The sequence below is a fragment of the Apostichopus japonicus genome, chromosome 7, assembly GCF_037975245.1.
Source record: "Apostichopus japonicus isolate 1M-3 chromosome 7, ASM3797524v1, whole genome shotgun sequence".
Classification (NCBI taxonomy): Eukaryota; Metazoa; Echinodermata; class Holothuroidea; order Aspidochirotida; family Stichopodidae; genus Apostichopus; species Apostichopus japonicus.
Genome location: NC_092567.1, coordinates 26820383 through 26834143, shown reverse-complemented (window position 1 = coordinate 26834143; position 13761 = coordinate 26820383). Strand labels below are relative to the sequence as shown.

The window sequence follows — 13761 nt, the reverse complement described above, 5'->3', positions numbered from 1 at the left end:
ATATGTGCTTGGAGTATATTATTACATACTAATAATATGTGCTTTGAGTATATTATTACATAATAATATGTGCTTGGAGTATATTATTACATAATAATAATATGTGCTTGGAGTATATTATTACATAATAATAATATGTGCTTGGAGTATATTATTACATACTAATAATATATGCTTGGAGTATAGTATTACATAATAATAATATGTGCTTGGAGTATATTATTACATAATAATAATATGTGCTTGGAGTATATTATTACATACTAATAATATATGCTTGGAGTATAGTATTACATAATAATAATATGTGCTTGGAGTATATTATTACATAATAATAATATATGCTGGGAGTATAGTATTACATAATCATGATGTGGACGGTGATGGTACAGTGTTACATTCTCAAGATAGGTAAGGTCCTTTATATGAAAGGTGAATGATACATTATTACGTAATCATAGTATTGTAGGGAGTATGTTATTACATATTGAAGATATGTAAGGGGCTATTTTACTACATAACCACTATACGTAACTTTATGTTTAAGCCAGTGGCAAACATACGTCAACAACAATGTAACACATGCATGGGCGGTTTGCTCACATGTCCATTTATAAAAAAAAAATTCCTTTATCCAGGCTGAGTAATGAGAAAGGACTTCAGTGACGTCAGCCCGGGTTAAAGTTCATTGATCGATAATCACACATGCCAAGTGAATCACTATTTTGAGATTAAGAATATACATTTATATTATAATAAAACAAATATTTATCGATGAAGTATGTTGGCATGATACGCACGATTTGTATTGGTGACGGTTATCTGTTCCCTGAATAGCTGAGACCTTTACTTAGGAAAATACAATATTATTGAAAAGATTTAGCTTCAAAAGGTGCGAGTAATAAGCTTCTGCACACATAACAGGTTCTTATACCTGACTTTTTAGAATATTTTATGTCTTGCAAATCTTTTTTTTCCCCATCTCTTTATTGACTCGTTGACATTTATACAAATATACATGATAATTTAGTGAGTTCTTTAGTATTACAATACAACACAATCATTGCCTAATAACATTTTTTCATAGTACACAATATTACCAATACACATTGCAACTGCAGAGAAGACAAAACTTACAATAATACTACTTAAATATAAAGATCGCAAAACAGTGAGAAGCAAAATACTGAACAGGAAACCAAACAAGTAATAAACACTATACAAAGGGTGCTAACTGAAGAGAAATCGGAGGATTAGATAATATTCAACTTGTAAGTATAGACCTTAAATTGAAAAGGAAATCCATAACCTTAGGAATACTGCCCAGAGTTTTCTGTTGAAATGTGAAGTATTTCGCATGAAAATAAGAAAGTTATAGGGATGTTTGAGAGTAAGCTTATAACCAAAGAAAATGTCTTGTTTTAAAAACAAAACAGAATTGTCTACTAAGAACTGCCTGCTCGACATTCCCAGAAAATGTCTTGTAATTCAATCTGAATATCAAATCAAATATGCGCTACTGTATAATTCATTGCAAGACACAATAAGGCCATAATTATTTTATTATGATTATAATCAACAAACATGGATATTTCTTTATGATTTTAAGTTTAAGTTTTAATTCCTCAGTGTTGTATTCTGAAGTATACTTTACATGCGGAGCCAGAATACATTCACGTCAAACCATCAATACGGTTGTAGTCTTTTATCTTAGTATCTTCTCGACTAAATGAAATAAATGTATATTAATTAAGTGATTATCTATCATTTGCGCTACAGTTGGTCTTGATGAAACCAACCCAGCGAACAACTCGAGAACAGATTAAATTAAAACTCTTTATCCAGTTTATCATACACAAGTTACCGTTATTTGTCTGTATGCTGCCTCCTATTACCTTAATTTAAAGGATGTAACTTCAAAAAATGTATTCCACCCTTGTAGTGAAAACCTCACTAAATTATATTGTCCCTGACTTGGAAAATAGTTGTTAGATCAACTCCCTGATTGAATGTGATATTTTTTGATCATTTTGATTGGATAAAACCTTGATTTTTTCCCAGGAATTAGATCACAGGAATTAGATCACAGGAATTAGATCACAGGAAGTGGTTCACAGGAAGTGTTTCACAGGAAGTGGTCTGTGATGTCATCATGTCAGATGCTCATTTGAAGTTTTAGTTTCCTTTTATAATCTTTTTGGGTTTTTTCTCTTGAAATATGATACATTTGAAATGATCGCTGATATTTTAAATTTAAGAATAATGGATTTTTGTTTATAGAAATTCATTTTTCTTTGTGAATAAGTGAATGAAATCATGTATAAAGAAAACAAAACCATTTTTGGATGAATTCCTGTGGTTGCCAAATCCATTCATATTATTATAACATGTAATCACCAAATTTGAAAAATAAAATCATATCTCTGCCATACAAAATGCTACAAGAATGTTGTTTTCACATAAGATCACAGACAATATCCAACACTCTCATTCAGCAATCAACTTAAGTCACGGATATTTTAAACCATTTAGACAGATTATATTAAGTTTCCAAGAAAGCATGCACTAGAACAATCTTGCCACTGCCTAACACAAATTTCAAGGAATATTTATTCAAGTAAAGCGAAACGCATTGATTGTAGAATCCTGCGTACTTTGTACCAATGACTTACGTATTGTTACTCCTCTTTAGTTACACACGTAGGCATATTAACAACCACAACAGCCTATCATTGTCAGAAGGGCCATAAATTACGTTGATTTAGTTATGTGTCTACGTCATATAGTCCTGACACTGTAACTGTGTAATGTCTAAATATAAATTCATGACTGAAATAGTGCCCATAGGTTTTGGTTCTCATGCAACGAATACCAGCCTTATGAAAACAACTTGTTTGAGAATCGCCATTTGTGAGTAAATTTTCATGAAATTTTAGTTAATTCAGTACAATGTTCACACAATTGAAGTAAAGATTATCATGGTTAGGAACATGATCTTAAAACCTAAATATCGAGCTAAATTTAATTGAGGCGATGGTAGAAGGTTGCTTGATGACAAGCAAATGGAGAGAACGCCAAAATGGAATGTGTATAACAATATCAGTCAGACATAAGGGTTTTTTTAAACTTGTAACCGCCTAATTTCATATCAATTAATCCATTGACGCACATGCTGATAAGCCCTCATCGGACACAGAAGCAGTTTGTTTGTTATAGTACACTGTAAACTTTTACGCCCTCCAAACACTGTAAACTTCGAACCTGCTGATACCACTGTCATATGAAAAGGTTGTGGAGATCACATATAGACAGTGAGTCACTATGTAGAGTCACTTCTACAAGAAATATTTACGCATAAAATGATTTATATATTTGCTTAAATATTGCCTAATATTTCCTAAATTGTTAATTCTGTGTAAATTGTCAGATTCAAATTCACCAGGGGTGCACTCTCATAACCCTTGTGTTGATCTTTGATAACTTGATAAGTGAGAAAATGGTTCAATTTGTGAATGTAAACTAGATTTTATCACACACCAGACTCCCGTCCCTGCTTACTACAGGAAATAATAGAATGTCGGTGACGTCATCATAAGAAGTGTTCTCCTAAATCTGTACATTCCTATTTCAAAGTTCTTGTTGATATGTATATTATCATTAATTTATAATTTTTTGTTTTAAGTTAAACAATTAAATCAATATTTTGTATAGACAAACTATCGGTTGCTAAAGTATTTCATTATCTTATCACTAATTAAACAATACATATGTAATGTAATACTTAACGAGGTGTAATACCGATTTTATATTAAAGGTATTTGAGGTATGTCAACAGGCGTAGTTTTCAATGAAAACAAGACAGATGCCTCCTGTCCTAGTCACTTCATATATTGGAAACACTGAAACGCCGGATGTAGCCGGTATATATATATATATATATATATATATATATATATATATATATATATATAGCACTGATGCCAAAGGAATGCGTATATACAAAGGCTATATACAGTAAGGTGGATAAATAATATCCACTCCTCTCCCTCCCTCCCTTCCTCTCCCATCCACTCCCCTCCCCTCCCCTCCCCTCCCGCTTCACACCCCTAGCGGATTCGCATCTATGTAGTTCATAGATTCCTTTAAAGTGTGAGTGATATAGACAACTGAACATGACAAAATGGACTCCTGATTGCAAAGGATCTCTCTACCTTTAAAGTAAGTCTCCCATTTTAAAGAATTTCACCTGTGTTTAAAAGTGGTCATTTAAAATTAAATGTTGATGGTGACGTCAACTCCTGTGAATATTCAGGCTACATTGTTAATGCCAACAAATCGTTTATAAATTACAAGAGGTTAGATATCCCAATTGCATACTAACTTTATAAGTAACGAGAATTCAATTCGGTAAACTGATTATTTCTGCCACATTCTTATGTCAACTTCTGATAGAAAGCTTAGTGAAACTTTTGCTCTGATTAACGTTTCAGTTCTTACCCACTCCCCACACATACACCGCCCCTTTCTCACACACACCGCAACCCCCCCCCCACACACACCCCACCCCCTTACACACACACCACCCCTCTCACACGAACACAGCAACTCCTGCTATAATTACTCATTAACTCTGAATAAATTGAATATGCATTAACTCCCGCCTTTGCTACTTTATTATGTTGGATTTTTTTCAATACGTTATAGCTTGCTCACATAGATTTAACAATTAGTAACTTTAACAGAAAATCCATATCAGCTGCATTGCGTAAGTCCATGCACATATATGGACGTATAGGTTATCTAGGGCGTCTCACTAATATCAACCTTTGGCCATCATTAAGACAAGCTGACAATCATTGTCGACTGCAGTCGGTGACAATCATGTCTAAAGTGCAATTTCAAGATTATTAATATGAGGACGAACATCACGAGATCAATTTCATTTCAGAGTATTATCTTTCGCAGCTTACATTTCGATATTGAAGTCTCAATAACTCACTAGATTTTTATCCCATTCAATAAGGTAAGCTTTTTAGGAATATCTATTTTTGTTTATTTTTGTTGTATAAAGTCTACCCAATCATAGATTAAATGCCGTTTGTCTTGTTAATGGTATTTCATTTATAGGCTTGTTAATTTTAGAGTATATATCATTTGAGAATACACAGTCATGAAGAAATTAATATTATCAATATCACTAAGGAAGAATTGAAATCGATTCTTCTACCAAGCTGATTTTTTGTGCAACTTTCTCAATATAAAAGGGTTAGATCTATACCAGGGTTCGTCCCGAATCTAATATGTAAAGTAATCCAAGCTGGATATAGTAGAAATGAAAGAGTTGTAGGACAAGGCTAGATGTATCGATGTTTGATTAAAAAAAAACTCTGATCGAGGGTAGAGTTTTCAATAACTTCTGCAAGCGCAGATCATGCAACGGGGGGGGGGGGGGGGGGGAGGGTTGGTGTGTAGGGTATGATGTACACACCCAAACAAAGTTAAAAACAGATATTAGGACAACCTTGCAATATGTAGACCTAATTATAGTCTATATTTAGTCAAATTAATAAGTCTATATTTGCCTCACAAATGCAAAATTTTAAAAAAATTCTCGAAAGAGGACGGTTTCAGGGGCTCCAGGGCCAAACCTCCACGTTTTTAGAATATTGGATTCGGGCTGGTTGGGGTATTTTTGCCACAAACACGAACAATGTTTATGTTTATGATAAAGAGAATCTCTTCGACGGGAGTCGTAAAGTATGGAACATAATCATTTACTATTCGTGCTCAATGTAATTAATTATTTGAACCCAGTCATAGTAACTTATAACATTCGATGCCAAGTTCAATGAATGTTTGCTTCATATTTTTCTATTTGATTTCCTACTTCTATTCAGATATTTTAAACGTCAAAAGTCATCTACAACTTTCATCATGGTAGCTGGATGTGGACCTAAAATTGCCAAACTTCTTCTTTTAATTATTAACTTTGCTGTTTGGGTAAGTTGTTTGATGTAAAAAATGACTTTAAATATATTATTTACGCTTAAGTTTAGCATACTATATATATATATATATATATATATATATATATATATATATATATATATATATATATATATTGAAACGATATATATATATTTGAAACGAGACATGACAGTACAGTATAGAAAAATTGTCCTAACTGAGTGCTCTCCAAGCAGCTATAGCAAGAACGCACGATCAAATACATGGTTTATACTTGAAAATACCGAACTGTTTACAGTTGTTTGTAAAGAATCAATCTGCGAGCGTGTCTGTATATATATATATATATATCACCATTATAAACTAATAATAGTACACATTTACTCGTGATCAGACCTAACAAACTTCCATATGCTAAACTATACGCTTAGGCGTCTAGGCTCCGTCTGACTTAACGTTAACTATATTTATATCATCAATGGACGATCACCGTTGCTAGGTTCTGATAGTCTGAGTATGCGCACAACCATTATAAATAATGTCCATAAGATCATCTTATTACTTTTATTAGTGTTAATTTATATTTAATTGCTTCCTTGAAATTCTCCAACAGGCGTCTAGTCTTGCTCTCGTTGGGTTGGGAATATGGATGCTAGTAGAGGCCAGTCGGTTCGAAGAGCTATTTTCTGAGGATAAGATAACACCGGTAGCTGGGATCATATTAGGGCTGGGATGTTTCTGTTTCATCGTCGGATTTTGCGGTTGTTGTGGAGCTATGAAGGAGAACATCTGTTTCTTGAAAACGGTGGGTTTTATTGGCAAGAATTCTATTTGCGTGGGTAATAAAAGTAGTGGATGGGAGAGGGGGTGGGGTGAGTGGTGATGTAGTTCCCAAAATCGTATAACAGTTTACAGATCCATTATCAAGCAAAGCCCATTAGGGTATAGATGGAGAGGGATTGACGGATCCGAGGGAGGGTGAAAAGGGGATCTAATATTTTTAGTCAATGTGATTTCAGTTTGCAAATGATTAGATCAAGCATAGTTGATACATCATTGTACGAGTGAGGAGGAAATAGGTAGCGGGTTAGCTATGTTCGTGGTGGTGATTTGCATGACCAGCGTAAAACAGAACAGACTTAAACAATAGTATGGTGAACGTTGTTTGAAACTTGCAAACTCGAGAATCATACCCTTAATTGAAGGGGTTAACAAATGATAAAGCAAAAGTCAAATATATCTTGATAATGAAACTACAGAGATGAACAGCTAATATCACCATGTAAAACGATTGCAGTGAAAGTTAGTAGGCATATACTAAGATGTGTTTTTCACATTGGGAGTTTTATCACAGCTCAAAAGTACGTAATGAACGAAATTGAACGACAAATTTCTGACATGTAAACCGAAGCCCAAATCCCAATCTAAATTATATTCCAAAATGCCTTAGAAATGGATAATTTTGTCAATAATTATCCATATTTGTTGGGCAGCGGCTTTTTGAATTATTTCCAAAATGTGTTACATTATTTTGTTTTCATTTTTAGTATTTCTGTCTGCTGCTATTGATTGTTCTTGGTGAGCTGACTGCTGGCATTCTGGCCTTGGTCTATAAAGGCGAAGTAAGTAACTAAACATATAATAAGTCCTAAATATTTATGTTTTTGGTTTTATCTAAGAATTTTGTTATTTTGATGTGATTTATTCTTTATGGAATATATAACTAAATATCTTTATTGATCCACGAACATATGGTGAAGAATAATGGCCATATTTATAACCAACGAGAGTTTTGAAAACTCGCTGTTTAATAATCTTTAGAATTAATTTGAATTTCTCGTTTTGTTATCTTTTTGCATATTTTATTTTGTGTGTGTTTTATTTTGAAATGAGCAGAGAAATTTTTGGCTCGCATCTGGTATCAGTGAAAAATTCGAATTACTCTCGAATTATTTTTAATTCCTTAGTAATATTTCGCATTTTTGAGTAACTTTTATATTGATTTCATTGTATTTTACTTGAATTTATAACCGAGCTAGATATATTTTATTTTATTACTTATTTACATTAATATATAGCGATACATTATGTACAGTAATGAGTAAAATGGTTGTTTGCATTTTCAGTATACTTTTCTGCGCCAGAAAAAAAAACTAAAAATGCAAATAAATAAAAATAAAATATTGCTTTGTTCTGGTGGAAGGAGTCAGAGATATTTAAAAATAAAATAAAAATAATTTTTCAAATTTCTTGACATTAACAGCTGGAAGGATCAATGACAGAGGGCATGACGAAGACAATAAGTGAGAGCTACGGCGAATATAATTCCGCAACAGAAACAATAGATTACATGCAAGAAAAGGTAATCGAAAGCTTATGACTATCGAAAATATTAAGCTTATTTTCTCAGTTTGTTATCAACTTAGGACCGTCTGATTGTCTATCTCTCTGTGTGGTAGGCTGCATATATAGTTTTTTAAATGACAGATACTCAAAGAGAGAGAGAGATTAAATTTTAGGAATAGAGAGAGGTAGAGGTGGTAAGGGGTGGAGAGATGAAGAGAGGTAGAGGTGGAAATAGAGAGAGAGAGAGAGGGAGGGGAGGGGTGAGGGGGGGGCAAGGAGACACACAAATGGACATCTATAACGACGAACTTACATGCAGTTAATGATAGACGGACTTAAAACTAGAATCAATCCCTGAAGATATATATATTATCTCCCCTCTAAGAAAGGAGCATTTTCTTACCTTTCGAATCTCGCAGGATCGATTCTGCCATACATAAAATGTTTTGCTATGATCTAAATGAAAAAACAAATACGAGAGAAATATACTAGAATGTAAAGTTCGAGTATGTGATTTTGTTTGTTTGTACATTTCATGGATTGATTCTATCGATGTGGCCTTGGATTCATGGATACGAATCAACATATATCACTAAAGGGTGAAAAGTTTAACAAACTTAGGGAAAATAATGGTGTGTTCACATTATTGTGCATTCCGTGCTTGCTTGCTGAAGGAAATTAAACAATTGTGAATTGATGGAAATAAATTCATAAAAAATCAAGTTCATCTCTCAGTGCATCTATGACATCGCACCTATTTGTTCCACGTCCTTCTTTCTCCAATTGTCTTTTAACGACCCTCCAAAATCCCTAAAAGGGTTTGCGATCACAACATTGATCACAAGGGGTTAGATTATTTATATGTTCCCTTTTTAAAGGTGGAGAAAGCAATTAACTATTCACGTTTTTAGCAAAAGACGGTCCGTTTTCTTTAATTAGGCCTATTGTGTTTTAATGTATATATATGTTACCTCCATTGTTTTGTAGTTTGAATGTTGCGGTGCCTATAATTACACTGATTACACAGATTCAGTGTGGCAGGTAGAGGAAGGAAAGTTACCACCCTCCTGCTGTACTGCGACGACCCCTCCAGACCCGTGTAGTTATACATCACCCACACGACACGAGCCGGTAAGTATATTAATCTGTAACATCTCATCAGAAATATTATCAAGGTTTACCTTTATTTGCATAAAATATAATACAGACTGAATCTCGATGTAACTATATATATATATAACTATATATATAACTATATTATATATGCCCTGCTCAGTCCTATTTGGTGATATGTCTTGGATTGGTCCCATTACCAGTACCTGCGCCCACTGCAATAACGTACACAATATGGATTAAGGGGTTTGAGGGTAGAAGGAAGGCCGTAACGTTCCTTCTTTGCTTACATACATAAGAAGGCCGTTTTCCCATGCAGTATGGACAACATGAATTAATGTTACTGCTATCTGTAACTTTTCTATTCTTTCTTAGGTTGTTTTTTTGTATTCGAAATGTTGAATAAAGGAAAAGGTGTCTGAACACAATTCCATCACTTTGCAAGGCTGTTAGAGCATAGATTGTTTTCAACTGGCATGTGCTACCCTACTTTCAGTTAACTCTCCAGGCGAACGTAAAATAGTTTAATTGTGTTAAGAGAAAGTTCCAAATACCTACAGGATCTATATATGCTGAAATATATTGAATCCGCTAATGACCCATAGATTAATATCAAATCAAACATATCTTAGAGTTTAGAATTAGTTGGGCTTTATCTCTAAGTTAAGTGGGAGGGGAGTGGGAGGGAAGTGGGAGGGAATGGAAAAGAGTCATTCTTTTCAAACACAAGAAAACATATGAACAAACGTCAAGCTCTTTTAAAGCAAAAAAATCAACAACAACAAAAATCACTCACCCTAAAGTTGTATGTCATTCTTTTCTTTCATAGGGCTGCGTTGCAGCAAGTATTGGTAAGATAGAATCCAACATTGCTATCTTGGCAGGTGTGTGCTTGGGTGTTCTGGTTTTCGAGGTAAGATATATGATGCGTTCTCCTGAACATGGCATTCCAGCATTCCTTTACATTGACCTTACATTTGTCTTTCTAGTACGACCTTGTGTTAACCACACCTTGCCCTTACCTCTATATCTTGATTTAACAATACATTAACATTTATTTAACAATTATCTTCTGTTAACCTCTTTTCTAGCTTACCCTTAAACCCTATCCTTATTACTATTATTGAACATATCTTCCCTAAATCTTACCTACATACATTGAGTTTTAACTTGCCTTTAAATTCCATCCTATATTACCTTTATCATTACCTTTAGTTTAAACACACTGTCAGCTTTCCTTAAGTTAATATAAACAATTCCTTTAACATTCCATTAATAATACATGTTCCTAACTTTTACCCTGCCTTTAACTTACCTTGGGCTTACATTTACCTTACGTGTGCCCTTCGATTAACTTACTTTATTTGACACAGAAAGTGTGTATTTTACCCGGCGTATAGGATAAACTAACTAAAACAAACTCTGTCAACATTGTTTGTTGGTGGTAATATAAATCTAAGCTGTATTTCATTTTTTCTCCTTCATTGTATTTCATTTAATAATGTGAGATATTATAACTCTAACATGCTCAATACGAGGCGGCTATGACTACTTAATTTTCCCAATGTTTTTTTTTCAAATTATTTTGACAGATAATTGCAATGATGTTCTCCTGTTGTGTGATTGATGCGGTTCAAGAGAAGGCATAGTTTGAATAAATGAGTGCAATGATATAAATGAAAAAAAACGTTTTATTCGGTAATAAGTGGTTATTTGAAATTAAGGCAAAAATTTGAAAAAAAAGTAATTTTTATTACGTTTATGTTGTATTAAAGAAGAGAACTTTGTAAGGATATGAGAAGCCATATTATTCTGAAACAATTTTGATGTCTGTTACGAATGACGTAATATATTTGAATGTGAATCTGGGGAAAGAAAGTGCTCACAGAAAACTGAGCATAGTCACATGATACATGGTTGCACATGCGCATTGGGGTTTCCTAGATATAGACTAACAAATCATGTCAGAAAGAAATGAATCGAAGAATCTCCTCTGTGACTAATTGCACTTTAATAAACTGAATTATGTTAAGCAACACCATATACAGACTTAAACTATATCGAGATCAATTTGGGCCAATATTATTCTTCAACTATCGAGATCAATTTTGGGCAAATATTAGTCTTGAACTATATAGATCAATTTGGGCTAATATTATTCTTCAACTATCGAGATAAATATGGGCTAATATTATTCTTCAACTATCGAGATCAATTTGGGCAAATATTAGTCTTCTTGTATCGCACAAATTTGTTTATTTTGATGAAAAACATCTACAATTTTGGTGCGACCTCTACATTATCAGGGTTTCCAATACTAAGGGTATTTGGACAACTTTAAAGCGACTCTTTTTCATTGGAATGAATGTTCGTTATATTAAGACAACGTATAAGCTTGTCGTGACCTTATATACTATTCGACCCCAACCGCTACCCCTTTACCACTCTCCAGCCCAGAACTGTTCAGGAAAAAAAGGAAAGGAACAGTTGTGTAGCGCAATTAAGTACTTTCAGACTAAATAGAAATTACAGCTGGTTCCTAATATGTTAGGAACACCTAGTAATGTAAGTACAAGTATGGCGCGCCGTTTGTACTATTTTTATGTTGTCGCCCTGCAGAAACTAAAGCTTATGCTTAAGTTTCCATGACGGCATCGTACGTTTTGGGGTCAGAAAGCTACGTTTTCGCGACGGCAATATAAGAAACCGCGACGGCAACGTAAGTTTCTACGACGGCAACATATATATGGTGCGAACAGCGCGCCATATACAAGGGTTCATTCATGACAATAGCTCATTGCATGTTTCAACTTTTCTTCATCTAGTCATTTTTGATTTACTTGTTGTCAGGTTTCCTTTTCAATTTCCACGAATAATTTGTTGGTTTTACACTTTTAACTGTCTCACGTGACTGTAACTTTATGTTTTTCTATCAATATGTTAAACCATTATACGTTATGGATTTGAATTTTAAAAAATGATGTGAAAATATTGTAAAATAAATTAAAATTCTTGTCATTTTGGACTTTTTTGAGGTATCAGTTCATATTAGGATCACATCAATAGATGTAACACAGACCTTGATCGACGCTGAAATAATTCATCCGAAATATGCTAGGCAGACAAAAAGTGGTCACCCTGAATGGTAATTGCAAACTTCTTTATACACACTGTCTATATAGCAGACTCGTAGTGAGTCTAGATCTGTAGTCGAATTCTAGCATACTTGTACTCATGCACGGGGAAGTTTGATATGTATGTATAGATCCCAAGGAAATACCACGTGATTGTACTCGAAATTTGTACTCGCATATCGTACTTATACCAAGAGGAATGCAGTGTTGGTACTCGTAAGACAAGTGTGTCCTTCAGACTGTCTTCCGGAATTTAAGGAAAAATTCGGAGGACAATGATAGAAACTCCAGTCAAAGATTTCTTGAAGCTTGACAAGGTGTTACCATGGTAACATGTCTAGACGATAGAGATTATATTTACGGTTAAGCCTTTCAGCTTGAAATGACGGTCTGTGTTGCGTCTATTTTAAATATTTAGCCATTCCTAATATTATCAAATACGCTTAACAATTTAAAGTGCTACATGATATACGTGACCACTTTAAAGTGTAACATCAAATACATTACGATTTTAAAGTGTTGCATCAACTACCGTAAAACTTTAAAGTGTATTATTAAATGATTTAACAGTCTCATAAGTTCTTTACTGTACATTTTTATATTGCAAGCTTCTTTGCTAAGTTCATCATTTGTTCGAATTCCAATTAAAATAAAGACCAAGTAAACATATGTGAATTGATTCAATCATGTACCGATAATAAACCAGGGTTTAAAGGTAGTCAGTATAGGCCTCAAATTACAGCACGCTATAATTGCTAGAAGTTTTCAGGAAGTACTTTCCTGGAGGTCTTTACTCTCCAAATTGTTCTCAGACAATTTTAAAGAGCACACAAAATGACTGAATGTCCCAGTGAGGAAAATTTCATCGGAGGTTGTAATAAAAACAGTTTAAGAACTTTGACCAAATGTGACCATATTTCAATATCTAGCATATTTGGGGCCAATACAGCATACCTATAAAATTGACGCATATTAATTGACATAATGCAATGAGATACGAAACTGGAAGAACAGTTACTCGTAGTGTGCGTCTGTACGGGAAGGCTATATTTACTTACTACTCGAACTTTCCGGTTATCCGTCGTTTAGCATCTGACAAATATCCTAGAGATTAAAATATGGTTACTCTTGCGAGCACCTTTTGACACGTTCCGATTATTTGCCATCGCACAGACATCAAATCAATGCAAATTAAACGATT

The 13761-nt window shown here is 33.8% G+C and overlaps 1 protein-coding gene across 1 annotated transcript; it reads left to right on the top strand.

Annotated features, from left to right (window-relative positions):
* The first annotated feature begins 5847 nt into the window (after positions 1-5847).
* Positions 5848-13229, top strand: LOC139969952 (CD63 antigen-like). Its single transcript, XM_071975375.1, has 7 exons — positions 5848-6000; positions 6581-6772; positions 7515-7589; positions 8231-8329; positions 9301-9444; positions 10256-10339; positions 11019-13229. The coding sequence occupies exons 1-7, from the start codon at positions 5935-5937 to the stop codon at positions 11073-11075; spliced, it is 717 nt and encodes a 238-aa protein (XP_071831476.1). The 5' UTR covers positions 5848-5934; the 3' UTR covers positions 11076-13229.
* The last annotated feature ends 532 nt before the right edge of the window (positions 13230-13761 follow it).